This window comes from Taudactylus pleione, unplaced genomic scaffold, assembly GCF_031769625.1.
Source record: "Taudactylus pleione unplaced genomic scaffold, aTauple2 ptg000186l, whole genome shotgun sequence".
Taxonomy (NCBI): Eukaryota; Metazoa; Chordata; class Amphibia; order Anura; family Myobatrachidae; genus Taudactylus; species Taudactylus pleione.
In genome coordinates, this window is record NW_028284588.1 from 4,917,476 (window position 1) to 4,935,131 (window position 17,656).

The following is a 17,656-nucleotide window of genomic DNA, read 5'->3' on the forward strand; positions in this document are numbered from 1 at the left end:
AATCTTCTTCACCACTCTGCAAATCCCTACACTGGTCCCCATATCATCCAGAATCTAGTTTATATTACTCTTACCCTTACCTACAAAACCCTCTTAATGTATCTTAAATCTCAACTCAAAATAATATCCCTCATGCTCTCTTAGGTCTACCACATAGTCCTTTGTCTGATACCGGCTACCAGACACAGGGCCATATTTAGAGGTGTGTGGAATAGCAGTCTGCAGCCAGTATTGCTATGGCAGAGCATCGCAGAGTATCTGTACAGCCACTCAGAGCACCCTCAGGATGCTCAGGGGCAATGCTGCACTTCCAGGCCAGAACACGGTGCTCCGGAACCTTGTTACGGCACCAACCAGGCAATTCACATGCAACTGTGGAATTTCCTATAATACCTGATTAGTCTTTAAAAATTTAAATACTCTATGAGAATAATACCTTACCCTACATGAGGTGGGATGGCATGACCCCTATGTAATGGGGTGTTTTTTTCACTATGTTCTTAACTGTGCCACACCACTCTGCAGAATAAAATGACTGTCTTCATCCCCACCTTGTTTATTCCGCTACCTGGGAAATAACAAACAGCACTGAATGTCATTTCCCAAAGAAGCATATTATACTGTCTGAACATCACAGATCTATGAAATGGGCAGTCCTTCGCAAAACTTGTTTCATTTCTAATAATAATTCTGTTGGTAGAAGTTTGTGTAAATTATGATATGCATTATATTGTGTTTTATTTCATAATATTGTATAGAATATTATTAAACAGGTGAGTGTAAAGACACTTTTAACAGGCGGCATCTCAGTCACTGAACCCACTTTGCCCCACGCCCTTCTCTATAGAGTCAGTTTGCAAAGGTCTGAAATTTGCCACTTAACTTTTTACTGTTCTTCACTTATTTATTTAGTAGAATATTACAGCATTACAAAAAGTTAAACTAGCAGTAGCATAATATATTGTGCAGGAATTCAAATCAGTGTCTGAGGCAGACCAGCTGGCAAGAACTTGTCATTTGTAGACATAGGTCTTTACTTGCTTTGAGTCAACATTTATTTTTATTGTACATTTTATTATTCATTATACAAAATCTGATTTTAATATAACTTAAAACATTTGTATTTTATGACTAACAATAATTTAGTTACATCTTTGCTTTAGAAAACAAGCAACGGCAACAAAATTATTTATATAATTATTTTTCTTTAGAAATACATTCTAGCTTATTAATTAGTCAAGGTATATGGTCTGATATTTGAACAGGATATACTCTTACTAAAATAATAACATCAAAAGTAACACACATTATACATGAATTATTTCCATATTTTTTATTTAGAAATATTGATGCCAGAATTCATATTGTATTCAGTAAAAAAACAAATTGTACTAACTTCTGATTTCTATTTTTTATCTATTGAAAGGTGAGAACATGGATTTTAACTGTGGGCTACACAACAGCTTTTGGGGCAATGTTTGCAAAAACATGGAGAGTTCATGCCATTTTTAAGAATGTAAAAATGAAGAAAAAGGTGAGTTATTTCAAGTAAAATAAGACCTTCAATGCCAGGGTATTCAAAAAATACATTTCAAAGGCCTGTCTTGACAAGTACTGTATTGTGTCCTAGTTTAGTGTGTAAAGTTTTGCTTTAGAAGAGTTAGTAATATTGGGGCTCATGCAGGAAAGAGCACATTTACATGCTTAGTCCAAGACATCTCAAGGTGCATCCAGATGTATAACATTAACGTTTAGGCAGGGGGAACATCAGAAGTAAAAAGCACCACAAACGCATAATGATGACATAAAGATGTGGCAGTGGCAGTGTTAGCAATACATAGAAAAGTCACATTACTCTATTTGTACATAACATAATAATGTAATTGTTGATATGTATGTGCTATTTGTAGTTGGTATGAAGAGTTAAATAGCAACACCAGCGGAAGATACACCAAATAGTCCAGGTGCTTTACCAGGTGTCAGCTTTATTAAAGTGTAGTAGCAGAGCATATAGAGCACCAGCCGGTGATGTATGTTGGTAGCGGAGCTAGTATACGCAGGATACGAAGTATATATAAGCCAATATGCAGGATGTCTGGAGCTAAGTGTTACCTGTCCCACTGTGATGCTCATACACAAGATGGCACTGCGCATTCGCAGAAGACAACACGGTGGCCATCTTGGTTACGTAGAATGCTTCAACTATGGAGGATTCATGGAGGCAGCGTTGTAGCACACTCCATATTTCAATCAATAGTACTCACTTTTGTTATACACAAAAGAGAATATTGTCCGGGCACAAAGTTATTAATCAATGTGAAAATTGCATATTCAACATAAAATGTAATTCCATACAAACACAACTACAAACCATAAATACAAAACATATGTTGTTTCCCCCTTTAAAAATCCAGTAGGAATCTTTTTCCTACAGTAGTTAGTAGTAAGAAAAGTCAACTAATGCAAACAGACTACTGCAGCTTCATATAATATAGCTTTGAATAATTAGTTAGTATAAGAGAAGTAAATTTGCAATCAGTAGATCAGAAGCAGCAAGATAGTGCTGTCAGTAGTTATCATTATCACTGATTTTCCTACACAAGCCCTCCAAGCACCTGTTTTACACACGTCTCCTGACAGGTGTATCTGCTGCTTATCTGTCCAGGTTTATTTCAGTCACAACTACGTGAACACGCCTTACTCAGCCTACTCTTCTCTCCCCTCTCTTATCCCCTTTTGCTTCTCCAAGCACTAGGAATCATAAGTAAGAGTCACTCACATCTGAATATAAATGCTGGTATATGTTCTTTGAGTGTGTGAATTTTGACTCCAACACAGTTTCGGCTATAAAACTGTTTTACTGCTTCTTCACTGCTAGCTACACTTATCAGTTTATATAATGCACAGATTTATTTGATGAGAAGAGAGGGACTTATGCAAGAGCTAAATGTTTATATATAATAGATACCACTGTTATGATAGATGAGGACTCAGGTGTTCTATAAGTATGATAAGTGGTAGTACTTCCCAATGTGTAAATATAATATATTGGTATAGAGAGAAGACGACTCACCATAGGGGGCACTTTTATTAAACCAGTCTAAAACGTACAGTGACAATCCAAGCATTGGCTCCTGCGAGTGCCCCACATGTGCAGTCACAGTCAGCAATGGCTCAATGTAGAAAAACATATACAAATAACATAAAACAATAACAAATGGAAAAAAGTAACACTCCAACCATATTCACCATGCACACCATCCCCAACAACATATTTCTATACCATAAATACAAAGAAACTAAACCTATCCTATGAACTGCTAATGACATAACTAAATAAGGAGCAAGGTGGGGAAGCTACACTTTTGCACCTTAAGAGTGGGGCCCATCCAGCCAGGCCAACATAGGTGAGTAAACAGAATAGAAAGAGTATCATCCCCACCATTATGCCACAGTATAAATATGTTCAGAACACAGTCACAGTGGCCATAGGCAAAAAGCAGTAACGCAATTATAGAGACCAATTGTCAACATGTAAAGAGAGATATCAGAAATTAGTTAGTAAATCTATAGGCAGGTGAGAGTTACCCAGGAGGATCATCTCGTCTGGCAGCTTGTTCTGCATCTCGGTCTTTGTAACTAAGAATTTTTGCTATTAATGTTCTTGGGGGATCAAAACCAAACTCAGGGTTAAAAACTTTTGGCCTGAGCTGGTCAGTCAGTAAGGATTCCAGGAAAGTCTCTTGATTCTGGAATTTGTCTAACAGAAGCCATTTTTTTTCATCTGTGGTTGAATTTACTTTACTCCACTTGGATTATCATTTGAAACATTGTAAGAACCACTTGCAGCCGGAGTGTTTGAAATTATTTTTAAATACAATTTTTTTTACTCATGTGATTGGTCTTTTATAAATTTGATCTGTGAAGTATAAAAACAAAACAGGCTTCTGAAACATGGAGAACTATGAAGGCTGACAGCTTGGTGTGCATATATTAATATTACCACACCTTATTATCTCACCACAAAATAAGAAAGCTTTTTCTAGGAGTTGAGGAATCTAAGTGGGCAGGAACTTCCTGAAAATACTGCTTTAAGTGGCACCAAATTAGTACAAATGGTCTTAAATTGTAATTTAAAAGATTTGCTAAGATGTGTGGATTTTAGTGGTTTTCTTTCATATTCATGTTTTTATTATGTATCTGCTTAACATATGTCCTGCTCCAAATAAACTAATCAAACACTCACCAATACATTTTAACCCCTTAACTTATTTTATCTAGTATCTAGTGGCATATCTGCTATCACTAATAAAGGTGCTATCTGTGAGGAGTTGATGGGCCAAATGTAATAGGGTGAGAGTTTATAAAAGTGAGAGTTTCTGACACTTTTTAAACTTTGTAAATGTAATAGAGTCCAAAAACAAAGTAACAGAGCGAACGTGTATGTTTTTTTAGACTTAGAAAACTCTCACGCTTTAAAATCTCATTCAGATGTTTTCCCATTTTGAAGAGAAAACTCAACCAATGTGAGAGTTTACTGCTAAACTCTCACTTTTTCTAAACTCTCACCCTATTACATTTGGCCCGATAGGTTCTTCCTATGGTCCTGATCCGGGGTTGGATGCAATGCCGATGTTTATGCAGTTGAGTGATTATCGGTAATCTGCGCATATGTCTGAGTCACATTGTACATGTGTCAGATGTCATTACAATCGTTTCTCACAGTGAAGATTTATTTGCAATCTGATTGACAGACAGGGACCATTTTGGGTGGCAATGGGGGGACGGTGACCTAAATGCAGGTGTGTCGTAATCATCTTGTGGATGTGTCTCAGCCTGTGATAGCGATCCTGTATGCAGTAAAAATAGGTCCGGCTTCTCAGTTCCTGCAGCCATTCTACGTGACCCTAGAGTTACTTAGGAGTCTTTGGAGTTAGGTCCAAAACTCTGGCCCCACATAAAGGAAAAACAGACAGACAAACACAGTTTCTTGCATATATATATATATATATACACATACAGTGTATATATATATATAGATATATATATAGATATATATCCTCCTAACAAAGTCCAGATACTATTACATAGAGGATGAAACGCGTTGAGAACCTGGGTGTACCCCGTTATCTATGACCAGCTACTACCGGACAAGCTTATTTTGCACTTTCTAAATGTAATTCTCCATTTTTATGTGTGTGTTTTCCGTATTGTGAATACATTTTGTAAAACCCACTACACTATGAGAGCGCTCCTCTCTTTGTTTTGTATTCTATAACTTGGAGTGCTTTGCGGTACACTTTTGAGCTAGTGGAGGAACTATCTCTGTGGAATGAGGAAAAGGCAAATAATCCAATGCTGCTTACAGTTTTGGGTTAATGGTACACATATATTAAATGAGATTGTGCCATATGGAATTAATAACTACACTGTAAGGCACTTGTTCTCACCCTTCTGTTTTTCATACCTAAATATATATATATATATATATATATATATAATGTAGCAAAGGCAGTGGCACTCACAGGTCTTGTTGGAATATATATATAGTACACAGAGGCGGCACTCAGAGATCTTAGAACGCAGAATATAATGTATCAAATTTATTCCATCACCGACGTTTCGGGACCTCTCGTCCCTTCAACAGGATGCGACATATAACAAATAAACCATACAGTAATGTAAACAGCTTTAAATAGCTTACCATGCTGGATGCCAGCTGCTCCTCGCGTGCGGCGCGCCCGGGAACAGACCACGACATGGGCAACCAGATCCGCCAGAAGCACGGTGCGTGTCAAACACCGGAAACCCACAGCGTTCCAGTAGCCCATGTGATCCCCTCAGGCATAGCGTCAGCCGGAGGCAGCATGCAGCCCAATGGTTGCCATAACAACATACTTAAATCAAACACAAATACACATTTAAAAAAATATATACCAGGGTCAATATATTAATCAAAGTAAAAATCTACCATGACCAATATATATAATAAAATAAAATACAAAAAATCCCTACCAAAAGACTATATATAAACGATGGCCCCAAAATGAGCATAAAATGGTAGATCACCAAAAATGTGAACAATAAGTATAAAAATATATATATATATATCTGTTGAGTGTCATGGCTGTGACAAAATACAACAATGAATAAAATAAATATAAAAAAATATATATAAACAAAATTTTGTTTATATATATATATATATATATATATTTTTTTATATTTATTTTATTCATTGTTTAGATTTGACTTATGATCACCATTTTTCACATTTCAGTTTTATTCATTGGATCGCATTATATGACCAGACTTACGTAGGGTGTTTGTTATTCACATTTGTTCTGTCATTTAAAAAAATGTTTTTTCACGCACAATCATATTTTTGTCACATCGACAGTCTTCATTTTATTATGTAGGTCACATTTACATAAACTTTTTTCACTGTTGTTTGGTCATATTTGTAGTTTTTACATCAGGTGCATTAGATGCTCTGAGGATATTTTCTCACAGTCATGACACTCATCACATATATATATATTTTTTTATACTTATTGTTCACATTTTTGGTGATCTACCATTTTATGCTCATTTGGGGCCATCGTTTATATATAGTTTTTTGGTATGGATTTTTTGTATTTTATTTGATTATTTATATTGGTCATGGTAGATTTTTACTTTGATTAATATATTGACCCTGGTATATATTTTTTTTAAATGTTTATTTGTGTTTGTTTTAAGTATGTTGTTATGGCAACCATTGGGCTGCATGCTGCCTCCGGCTGACGCTATGCCTGAGGGGATCACATGGGCTACTGGAACGCTGTGGGTTTCCAGTGTTTGACATGCACCGTGCTTCCGGCGGATCTGGTTGCCCATGTCGTGGTCTTGTCCCAGGCACGCCGCACGCGAGGATCAGCTGGCATCCAGCATGGTAAGCTATTCAAAGCTGTTTACATTACTGTATGGTTTATATGTTATATGTCGCATCCTGATGAAGGGACAAGAGGTCCCGAAACGTCGATGATGGAATAAATTTGATACATTATATTCTGCGTTCTAAGATATCTGAGTGCCGCCTCTGTGTACTATATGATTCGGGGACATCACCCTCGGTAAGGAGGGCACCGGAGCAGGCAATCTTGCATTTGTGATGATGTGGAGTGCGGGATCATTTGTGTGTCTATATATATATATATATATATATAGCAGTACACATGAGACCAGCAGCACTCACTGAAAGAGCAGCGTCAAGGAGTGCAAACACATAATATATTACTGACAGGAGAAGAACGAGTCCGCACATCCATAATATTCCATAGAAAACATAATTGTGTTGTTCATAGAAAAAGGTGCATATTCAAGCAATGTCAAGGTAAGGGAGGGGCTTGTACATCAAATAGTAGCAGTAAAGCATCATGAAGCAGTACTCATCGCAAGCAGACCCTCCGGTGTATCCCGCCTGACGACAGCCGTTTCGGTGTCAATGTAACACCTTCATCATGGGCATATCACACAACAAGAGACCTTTAGTCCTATATACACACAACAATCAACGCAAGCATCCTCACCTGTACAATCACCTGTGGCGGCGAACCGCAAATCCACAGTATCAAACACATGTCAGACATACCAGAAGTGACGATCCGGGACCGGATCTAGTCACTCATAACTATGGCAACGCGGCTGCTCCACCAATAGTAGCCAGTAACCACAGCAACCAGTAAATAGAGCAACAATTGAACTCTAAATGCACATGAAACTGAACGCCCCGTATCAAATGGGACATCAGACAAGGTACATGATATGACAACAATTAACCTAAGTACCATATTAGTAATTAGGTTAATTATTGTCGGACGGGATACACCGGAGGGTATGCTTGCGATGAGTACTGCTTCATGATGCTTTACTGCTACTATTTGATGTACAAGCCCCTCCCTTACCTTGACATTGCTTGAATATGCACCTTTTTCTATGAACAATACAATTATGTTTTCTATGGAATATTATGGATGTGCGGACTCGTTCTTCTCCTGTCAGTAATATATTATGTGCTTGCACTCCTTGACGCTGCTCTTTCAGTGAGTGCTGCTGGTCTCATGTGTACTGCTATTAACCCTTTGTATGCTGGTTAGCACCACTATTTTGGATTTTGGATTTTTTTGAGTTTCTTTTTGATTTATTTTTTCATTAATACTTTTTGAAAAATTTCTTCTTTTACAATGGAGACTACAGTGAACTCTTTTGATGAACTGACCAAAGTTAAGAGATTTGACAATAAGGACATCACTCGAATTTTGTTTGCAGATACAGAATCTTTGGCATTTGATGTTGATTCTCCATCTGAGATTTATTCTGATTTATTGAAATTAAGGAAAGTAGAACTCAATCTACATGGTTTAACCCTTTCTCAGTATTATAAAGAAAAAAACATCCCTAAGGGATTTAGAATCAAGAATCAACCCACTTTAGGAAGATCTAATACAGTTTTTTGTAACCAGTGGTGTCAAATTCTCAATGAATGTTCTCTGCAATTAATGGTTTTAGTTATTGAACAGGTCAATTCTGATATTGTTTCACTGGATAAAGAAATTTCAATTTGTGAATCTACAGGTTTGGATATTTTGAGAGCAGATGTTGGTACTGATTGGTTAACTAAGATTGAGACGAGTGTTGATCAGTTTTATGCTGATTTTCTTGTTTTCAAAAAAAGTAAATATAAACAGGTGAAGGATGACTATAGGGAGTTGCGAGCTTATAACTGGATTCAGGGTGGTGAATTTAAACCCAGCTTTAGGGGTGGCAATAGATTTCGTAGAAGTAGAGCTGATAGGTCATTCTCTGATGTTGAGACTCATACCTCTGCTAGCGATTCTGACCACCAACATACACAAATGCCTTTTTTAAATGGAGATGCAATCCGTCCCAAATACAAAGGCCCAAAAGGAAAACACCCTGCAGAAGGGGAGGGGTCAGACATCGCAAACAGCAGAAACCCAAATCAAAGGGACAGGAGGAAGTAGTTATTTTTAATTTATCCTCCTATGACCCAACTCTCGCCGAATTGAGTGTCTTGTCTAGGCGTCTATCCTTTATGAGAACCTTTAGACAGGATTCTTTTAATTTCGGTGTTGAGCTATATCGTTTCCATCGCTTACTTAAATTGAAAGATTTTTTCTGTAAACACCCTCAATCTACTAATACCACTGGGAAGTTTAAACCCAGGAGCATGTTTGATCCTCCAGGGACCAATCCATCGATAGAGACATTTATTAATTTAGTTAAACGTGACACTCTCTCTTTTATGGATAAACAAAAAATTTCATATTGTAATCTTTCTAGAGATGAGAATTTGGCCATTAATGCTCTTAGGGATAATACTGACATCGTGATTTGCTCTTCTGATAAGGGGAATGGTATTGTATTGTTGAACAAAGATGACTATGTGTCAGAGATTATGCACCAGTTATCGGATACTGACTGTTTTAAGGCACTTACTTATGATCCTACATATGCTTATAAAAAAGAAATTGATGCAGTGATTACACTTGGTCTCTCCAATAATTGGACAGATGAACCTACAGCTCATTTCTCACGCAGACACACCCTAAAATACCTTTCATTTATGTATTGCCTAAGGTGCACAAGACCCTTGTTAGGCCTCCTGGTAGGCCTATAATTTCATCATGTGGATCTTTGTGCCAACCGCTGTCACAATATATTGATTTTTGGCTTCAACCAGTGGTTAAACACACCAAGTATTATATCAGGGATACCACTGATTTTATTGATAAACTTAGGGTGTTGGGTACACTCCCTGGTTCCAGTTTACTCATCACTCTCAATATCACCAGCTTATATACCAACATCGAGCATAGAGATGGTCTGGATGCTGTGAGGAGCCTCACTTCGTGTAATCCACACTATGAAGGTCCGAATATTGAATTTTTACTACTTCTTATGGAAATAGTTCTATGAAAGAACTATTTTCTATTCGAGAATTCGTTCTTTTTGCAATTAAAAGGTACTGCTATGGGGTCTAATATGGCCCCAGCATTCACTAATTTATAGATGCATATGTACAAGAACCAACATATTTTTGCTAACGATAAATTTTCTCGATATATAAATTTTTTTGAGCGATACATCGACGACCTATTTTTAGTGTGGACTGGTGGTGTGGGTCGCCTGACAGAGTTTATCAATCTCCTGAATGCACTTAATATGAGCATTAGATTTACTCTTTCTTACAGTGAGACCACCATTAATTTTCTTGATGTTTGTGTTTACAAATCTGGTAATCTATTGGCCACTAGATTGTATAGAAAGCCTACTGATAAGAACACATTGCTACAAGCACGTAGCTTTCATCCTCCACCGCTTAAACATGGCCTTCCTTTATCACAACTTTTGAGAGTCGTACGGATTACTTCCGATGTTAATGAAGTTCTTCCAGCATTACAACAAATGGGTAAAAGATTTATTGATAGGGACTATTCAGAGAACGAGATTCATGAAGCTATAACATATTGTTCAACTCTTATGCAGAATGAAGCACTGATCGGGGTGACCAGGCTTCACGTATGGTTTTTACATCTACATATTCTATTGGGTCTAATCACATCCGCAAAACAGTGTTACAGCATTGGCACATCATTCAACCAGATGATAAAATAGGCCACCTCTGTAAAGAAAAACCTCTATTTTGTTACAAGAGAAGTAACAATATCAAAGATGTGGTGGCTAAAACTGACATTGGGGCTAATAAGACCAACACTTGGTTGCAAAGCAAAAAAGGTACATATAAATGTCATGGTTTTGTGAATTGCCCGTTTCTCCAAATTGGAACACAGTTAATGGATCCAAGGACCAGTATCGTATATGAAATTGGACATTATTTGAACTGTGATAGCCGTTATGTAATTTACCTTATCAAGTGCCCATGTAAGCTGCTTTATGTTGGAAAGACTATAAGACTCTTGAAAGAAAGGATAGCATTACATTGATCTTTGATTAAAAAGGCCTTACGAATTGTCGATACTAATACGCCGCCAGTGGCGAGACATTTCGCAGCCTTTGGACATACTATGAGAGACTTTATATTTTTTCCTATCGATCATATTGCCCCATTAAGGAGGGGTGGAGACTGGAATAAGTTGTTATTACAACGAGAGTGCTTTTGGATTAATCGGCTCAATACACTTACCCCATATGGACTTTATGAGGGTCTGTCACTAAGTTGCTTTCTATAAATGTCCTATGGTGGTCTCACTGTATGTGTTTTTTGTTTTTTGTATTTCCTGTATTTTAGGTAGTTCACTATATTGTTTTTTCTTGCTTGGTTTCCATTGTTTTTCAGTCTATATACAGTCAGGTCCATAAATATTGGGACATTGACAGAATTTTCAGATTTTGGCCTCTATTCACCACCACAATGGTTTTGAAATGAAACAAACAAGATGTGCTTTAACTGCAGACTTTCAGATTTAATTTGAGGGTAATTACATCCAAATTGGGTGAACGGTGTAGGAATTACAATGGTTTCAATATGTGCCTCCCACTTTTTAAGGGGCCAAAAGTAATGGGACTATCAACTCAGAAGCTATTTCATGGACAGGTGTGGGCTATTCCCTCATTATTTCATTATCAATTAAGCAGGTAAAAGGTCTGGAGTTGATTTTAGGTGTGACATTTGCATTTGGAATCAGTTGATGTCGACTCTCAATATGAGATCCAAAGAGTTGTCACTATCAGTGAAGCAAGCCATCATTAGGCTGAAAAATCAAAACAAACCCATCAGAGAGATAGCAAAAACATTAGGTGTGGCCAAATCAACTGTTTGGAACATTCTTAAAAAGAAACAATGCATCGGAGAGCTCAGCAACACCAAAAGACCTGGAAGACCACGGAAAACAACTGTGGTGGATGACAGAAGAATTATTTCCCTGGTGAAGAAAAACCCCTTCACAACAGTTGGCCAAATCAAGAACAGTCTCCAGGAGGTAGATGTATATGTGTCAAAGTCAACAATCAAGAGAAGACTTCACAAGAGTGAATATAGAGGGTTCACCACAAGATGCAAACCATTGGTGAGCCACAGAAACAGGAAGACCAGATTAGAGTTTGCCAAACATCTAAAAAAGCCATTACAGTTCTGGAACAACATCCTATGGACAGATGAGACAAAGATCAACTTGTACCAGAGTGATGGGAAGAGAAGAGTACGGAGAAGGAAAGGAACTGCTCATGATTCAAAACATACCACCTCCTCAGTGAAGCATGGTGGTGGTAGTGTCATGGCGTGGGCATGTATGGCTGCCAATGGAACAGGTTCCCTTGTATTTATTGATGATGTGACTGCTGACAAAAGCAGCAGAATGAATTCTGAAGTGATTCGGGCAATATTATATGCTCATATTCAGTCAAATGCTTCAGAACTCATTGGACGGTGCTTCACAGTGCAGATGGACAATGACCCGAAGCATACTGCAAAAGCAACCAAAGAGTTTTTTAAGGCTAAAAAGTGGAATGTTATGCAATGGCTAAGTCAATCCCCTGACCTGAATCCGATTGAGCATGCATTTCACTTGATGAAGACAAAACTGAAGGGAAAAGCAGGAATTGAAGACATTTGCAGTAGAGGCCTGGCAGAGCATCACCAGGGATGAAACCCAGCATCTGGTGATGTCTATGCATTCCAGACTTCAGGCTGTAATTGCCTGCAAAGGATTTGCAACAAAGTATTAAAAAGTGAAAGTTAGATTTAGGATTGTTTAGTTTGTCCCATTACTTTTGGCCCCTTAAAAAGTGTGAGGCACATATTGAAACCGTTGTAATTCCTACACCGTTCACCCAATTTGGATGTAATTACCCTCAAATTAAATCTGCAAATTAAGTCTGCAGTTAAAGCACATCTTGTTTGTTTCATTTCAAAACCATTGTGGTGGTGAATAGAGGCCAAAATCTGAAAATTCTGTCAATGTCCCAATATTTATGGACCTGACTGTATATACATATATATATATATATATATATATATGCACTACAGTGTGATGGTGGGGGCTATTCTACCTACAGAGGGAAGGGGGCTTGTTGTGGCTGCAGGAGGAAGGTGGGTTTTGGTGTGCAACGAGGAAGGCGGCTGTTCTGGCTGTAGGGAGGAAGGTGGATTTTGGTCTGCAGGGAGGAGATTTGGGCTGCACTGCAGGGGGAAGGGGGTCTTATGGCTGCAGGGGGAAGGGGGGGTGTTCTTGCTGCAGGGGAGAAGGAGCTTAGAAGGGCTATGTGGAGGGTAGAAGGGAGAGAGCAGGTCATGCTAGCTGTGGGGAGGGAGAGAGCAGGTCACTTTGCTTGTGAGGCAAGTGGAGGCTGGCAGATAATGGGATGGTGGAGGACCTGGGCAGTGGGCTTACATGGGCTGTTGGGAGGGAGAAGGCGGGCTTAGCATGGCTATGGGGAGAGAGAAGGTGGGCTTAGCATGGCTATGGGGAGGGAGAAGGCGGGCTTAGCATGGCTATGGGGAGAGAGAATGTGGTCTTAGCATGGCTGTGGGAAAGGAAAAGGCGGGCTTAGCATGGCTATGGGGAGAGAGAAGGGAGGATTAGCATGGCTATGGGGAGAGAGAATGTGGTCTTAGCATGGCTGTGGGGAGAGAGAAGGCGGGCTTAGCATGGCTATGGGGAGAGAGAAGGAGGGCTTAGCATGGCTGTGGGGAGGGAGAAGGCGGGCTTAGCATGGCTATGGGGAGGGAGAAGGCGGGCTTAGCATGGCTGTGGGGAGGGAGAAGGCGGGCTTAGCATGGCTATGGGGAGAGAGAAGGAGGGCTTAGCATGGCTGTGGGGAGGAAGAAGGCGGGCTTAGCATGGCTGTGGGGAGGGAGAAGGCGGGCTTAGCATGGCTATGGGGAGAGAGAAGGCTGGCTTAGTATGGCTGTGGTAAAGGAGAAGGCGGGCTTAGCATGGCTATGGGGAGGGAGAAGGGCTTAGCATGGCTGTGGTAAAGGAGAAGGCGGGCTTAGCATGGCTATGGGGAGAGAGAATGTGGTCTTAGCATGGCTGTGGGAAAGGAGAAGGCAGGCTTAGCATGGCTATGGGGAGAGAGAATGTGGTCTTAGCATGGCTGTGGGGAGGGAGAAGGCGGGCTTAGCATGGCTATGGGGAGAGAGAAGGCGGGCTTAGCATGGCTGTGGGAAAGGAGAAGGCGGGCTTAGCATGGCTATGGGGAAAGAGAAGGCGGGCTTAGCATGGCTGTGGGAAAGGAGAAGGCGGGCTTAGCATGGCTATGGGGAGAGAGAATGTGGTCTTAGCATGGCTGTGGGGAGGGAGAAGGCGGGCTTAGCATGGCTATGGGGAGAGAGAATGTGGTCTTAGCATGGCTATGGGGAGAGAGAAGGCGGGCTTAGCATGGCTGTGGGGAGAGAGAAGGCGGGCTTAGCTTGGCTGTGGGGAGGGAGAAGGCGGGCTTAGCATGGCTATGGGGAGAGAGAAGGTGGGCTTAGCATGGCTGTGGGAAAGGAGAAGGCGGGCTTAGCATGGCTATGGGAGAGAGAATGTGGTCTTAGCATGGCTGTGGGGAGGGAGTAGGTTTTAGTGGTTTTCTTTCATATACATGCTTTTATTATGTATCTGCTGAACATATGCCCTGCTCCAAATAAACTAATCAAGCACTCACCAATACATTTTAACCCCTTAACCCCTTTTATCTAGTATCTAGTGGCATGTCTGCTATCACTAAGCTGCTATCACCATGGTACACGGTTAGCATTGCTGCTTCACAGCATTGGGCCATACTCGTCGAACAGACCTCGAGCCGGCACTGGATGTCACCCACACATGATGCTCCCAGATGATCGTTGATATCAATCATTAGGGCTCAAAATAAGTAACATTTTTCTGTTGATAATTGTTTTTTATCTATCAATACATTTTTTAGGTCTGTCGTTGTCGATTTGATATTATGAAACACAGAGCTGAACACATAGAAAAGTTTTTCGATGATCAGTTGTAAACGATCAGCGCTGGTCTATGTTTTTCCTGTCATCAATACTTTATCGATGATTGATGTTTTATTAATCATCAATGGTAGACTATTGATGTTTAGTGGTTGGACTGCTGACATGCCGGCATACTGATATATATCTGTTGACACTATGACCTGTTTATATTTTGGATGTCGACATTTTAACTCTTTACATTTTGTAATGTCTATATTATGAATGTCGACATTTTTTACCATGTTGTCCTTTTGACTGTCTACCTTTTGTCCATGTCGATATTTAAAAATGGCTGCTAAATATTGATTGTCTAACTTTTAACCATGTCTAAGTTATGTCCCTGTCAATATTTTGACTGATGATATATTTCATTTTGACATTTTGACCATGTCGATGTTCTGACTGTCTATGTTTTGATTGTAGATGTTATGTACCCAACCCCATTGAATGTAGACTACTGTATATGATCCTCTGTGGCAGGGACTGAAATAAATGGTTTAAGAGCTGCATAATATGTATGAATTATAAAAACTACTGTTAACAAATAAAAAATAGACCTGCCTCTGCACCTCATTTCAGAGTGGTGCTGGCAGTTGCAGATGTCACATGTCCAGGAAACCAGCACACATACAGAAATTCCAGGTGGAAGTAAAATATGCTTTTAGGTTCTGTTTTATGCATATGGGTGTTGCGCTTACTGTTATGCTACTGTCCAAAAATCAACTGGCAAATCCTCAATCATTCAACCTGACATATAAACGGTTATTCACTTAAAAACAATTTATGGTTAGAACATATTTGTGAACAGTAGACGTATTTTACAAATATGGAACATATGGCTGTTATTGTACAAAATGATTCATACATTTTAGGAGATTTGTTCTCTAGCATACAACAATGCCATCTGATCTAGGGACAGTGCCTCAGGCCAGAGAGAATTGCAGAAATGAACTTTGCTCTGTTTCAAATCTAGAACAAATTTCAGAGAACAGTGACATAGCCTCTGGAACACTGACCTTTAATTTAAATTTAAGACACAGCCAATCATTGTTGGGGCTGATGTAAAGTAATACTGACTTTCTGTTGTTGAAATTAGTATGTGTAAAGATAACTAAGTATTAATATTACGCTAAACTCCATTTGACATTTAGACATTGACAACAAAGAATACAAAATAGGGATGCAAATTAGTTATAGTATAATAGAGTAAGACAAAAACTAACATGTTGTTCGTAGTTCTAACCAATATCTGGAGATCTGAAAAAATGTGGCCCAAATTTGGTCTGATTTGAATCTTATTTATTCTACTACTTTTTATATTTATGTAATAGGACAATTAGTGATATTTGTAAACTGTGTAATGATTTGCACATTCAAAAAATAATGCAGAAAAAAGTATTGTGTTTGATGGAAATAATTTATAACTTGAACATAATGCATGTGATCAATGAGAAAATCTTTCTGTGGCCACTACTATGGCTACAGTCAATGTCTGTAAGAGGGATGGCAAGGTCACTGCCCTCACAGGACTTTGGATAGGCAGCCCACCATCCTCTTTCACCTTATGACGTGCCTCTCTAGGCTGCATAAAAAAAAAATCTTTCTGCTTTCAGTGCTCCCCAGGGCTTGTTGTGTGATGTCATGATGTCACATGCACCAGGGCGGGAGTCGAATCTGATGCCGCTGCACTGATTTCAATCACCATAATTTTTTCATCTACCATGATCTGTGCCTAATTTGGATCTAAATGCTGACAGACGCGCTTGTTATTGTGAAGTTATCTCTGAAAAATACAATGTTATCTGTATGGACCGATAATGTTTAAAATACAACACACTCAATGCATATACAAGGATACAAATTGTTTATAGCGCTTTCTGTGACACTTTTATGGTTTGTGTTAAAAAGGTACCCCGTCACTGATAGTGTAAAAAGTTCAATAGTAGCAGCGAAAAAAATGCTTGCCCTACCTTTACCTATAGGCGCTGTTCTCCTTTGGAAGTTTTCCATCCTGTAGAGTAGCTGTTGCTGGATCTGTCAGCTGAGATATAGCCAGCTGATAACAGATCTGTTAGCTGTGGGAGGCTTCCGTCCGTCCGACTGCTGCTTGTATTGTTACTGAGACAGTGTCCTTTCCTCGGCTGTTACCAGAGAGCCGCTGTGTGACTCACACTCCGGTGGTTACTGTCTCGCGCTTCTTCGAATAAGCACCAATGCGTTTCGTCACAACTGAAGTCAGTCACAGTGAAGGAGACGGAGACCAGCTGACCGGAGCCCCGAAGGACCTCACCGGAGCACCGATTACTGGTCCCTGGATGCAGGTAAGTGTTTTTTTTTTGTTTTTTATTTAAGTGATCAGCTTGTGGTATATTTAGACCACACAGCTGATCACAGGGGCTGGCTTCTAGCTCTGCTCTGCCTATCAGAGTAAAGCAGGAGTCGGGGAACCAGGGGAAAGACTGGATAATGCCATCTGAAGATGGCATTATTATCACAGGGCTTTCCCTGGCATTTTTTTTACTATTTATGTTTAGTAAATTTGAGGTACATCACATTTCCCATTACAAGTATTGGAAATGCATTTTGCTTGCTAAAAATATGTGAATTGGAGGGATTGGAGTAATTTTTCACAAAAACTACTCCGATTGCCCTTTAATACAT

General features: G+C 39.4%; 1 protein-coding gene across 2 annotated transcripts in view; it reads left to right on the forward strand.

Moving 5' to 3' along the window:
• Positions 1-17,656, forward strand: part of GABBR2 (gamma-aminobutyric acid type B receptor subunit 2) — a 777,957-nt gene that overhangs the window by 575,969 nt on the left and 184,332 nt on the right. For both annotated transcript variants that reach the window (XM_088476284.1, XM_088476286.1), the window contains exon 12: positions 1,427-1,534. In XM_088476284.1, coding sequence (XP_088332410.1) covers positions 1,427-1,534 — 108 coding nt within the window. The remainder of the gene's footprint in view (positions 1-1,426; positions 1,535-17,656) is intronic.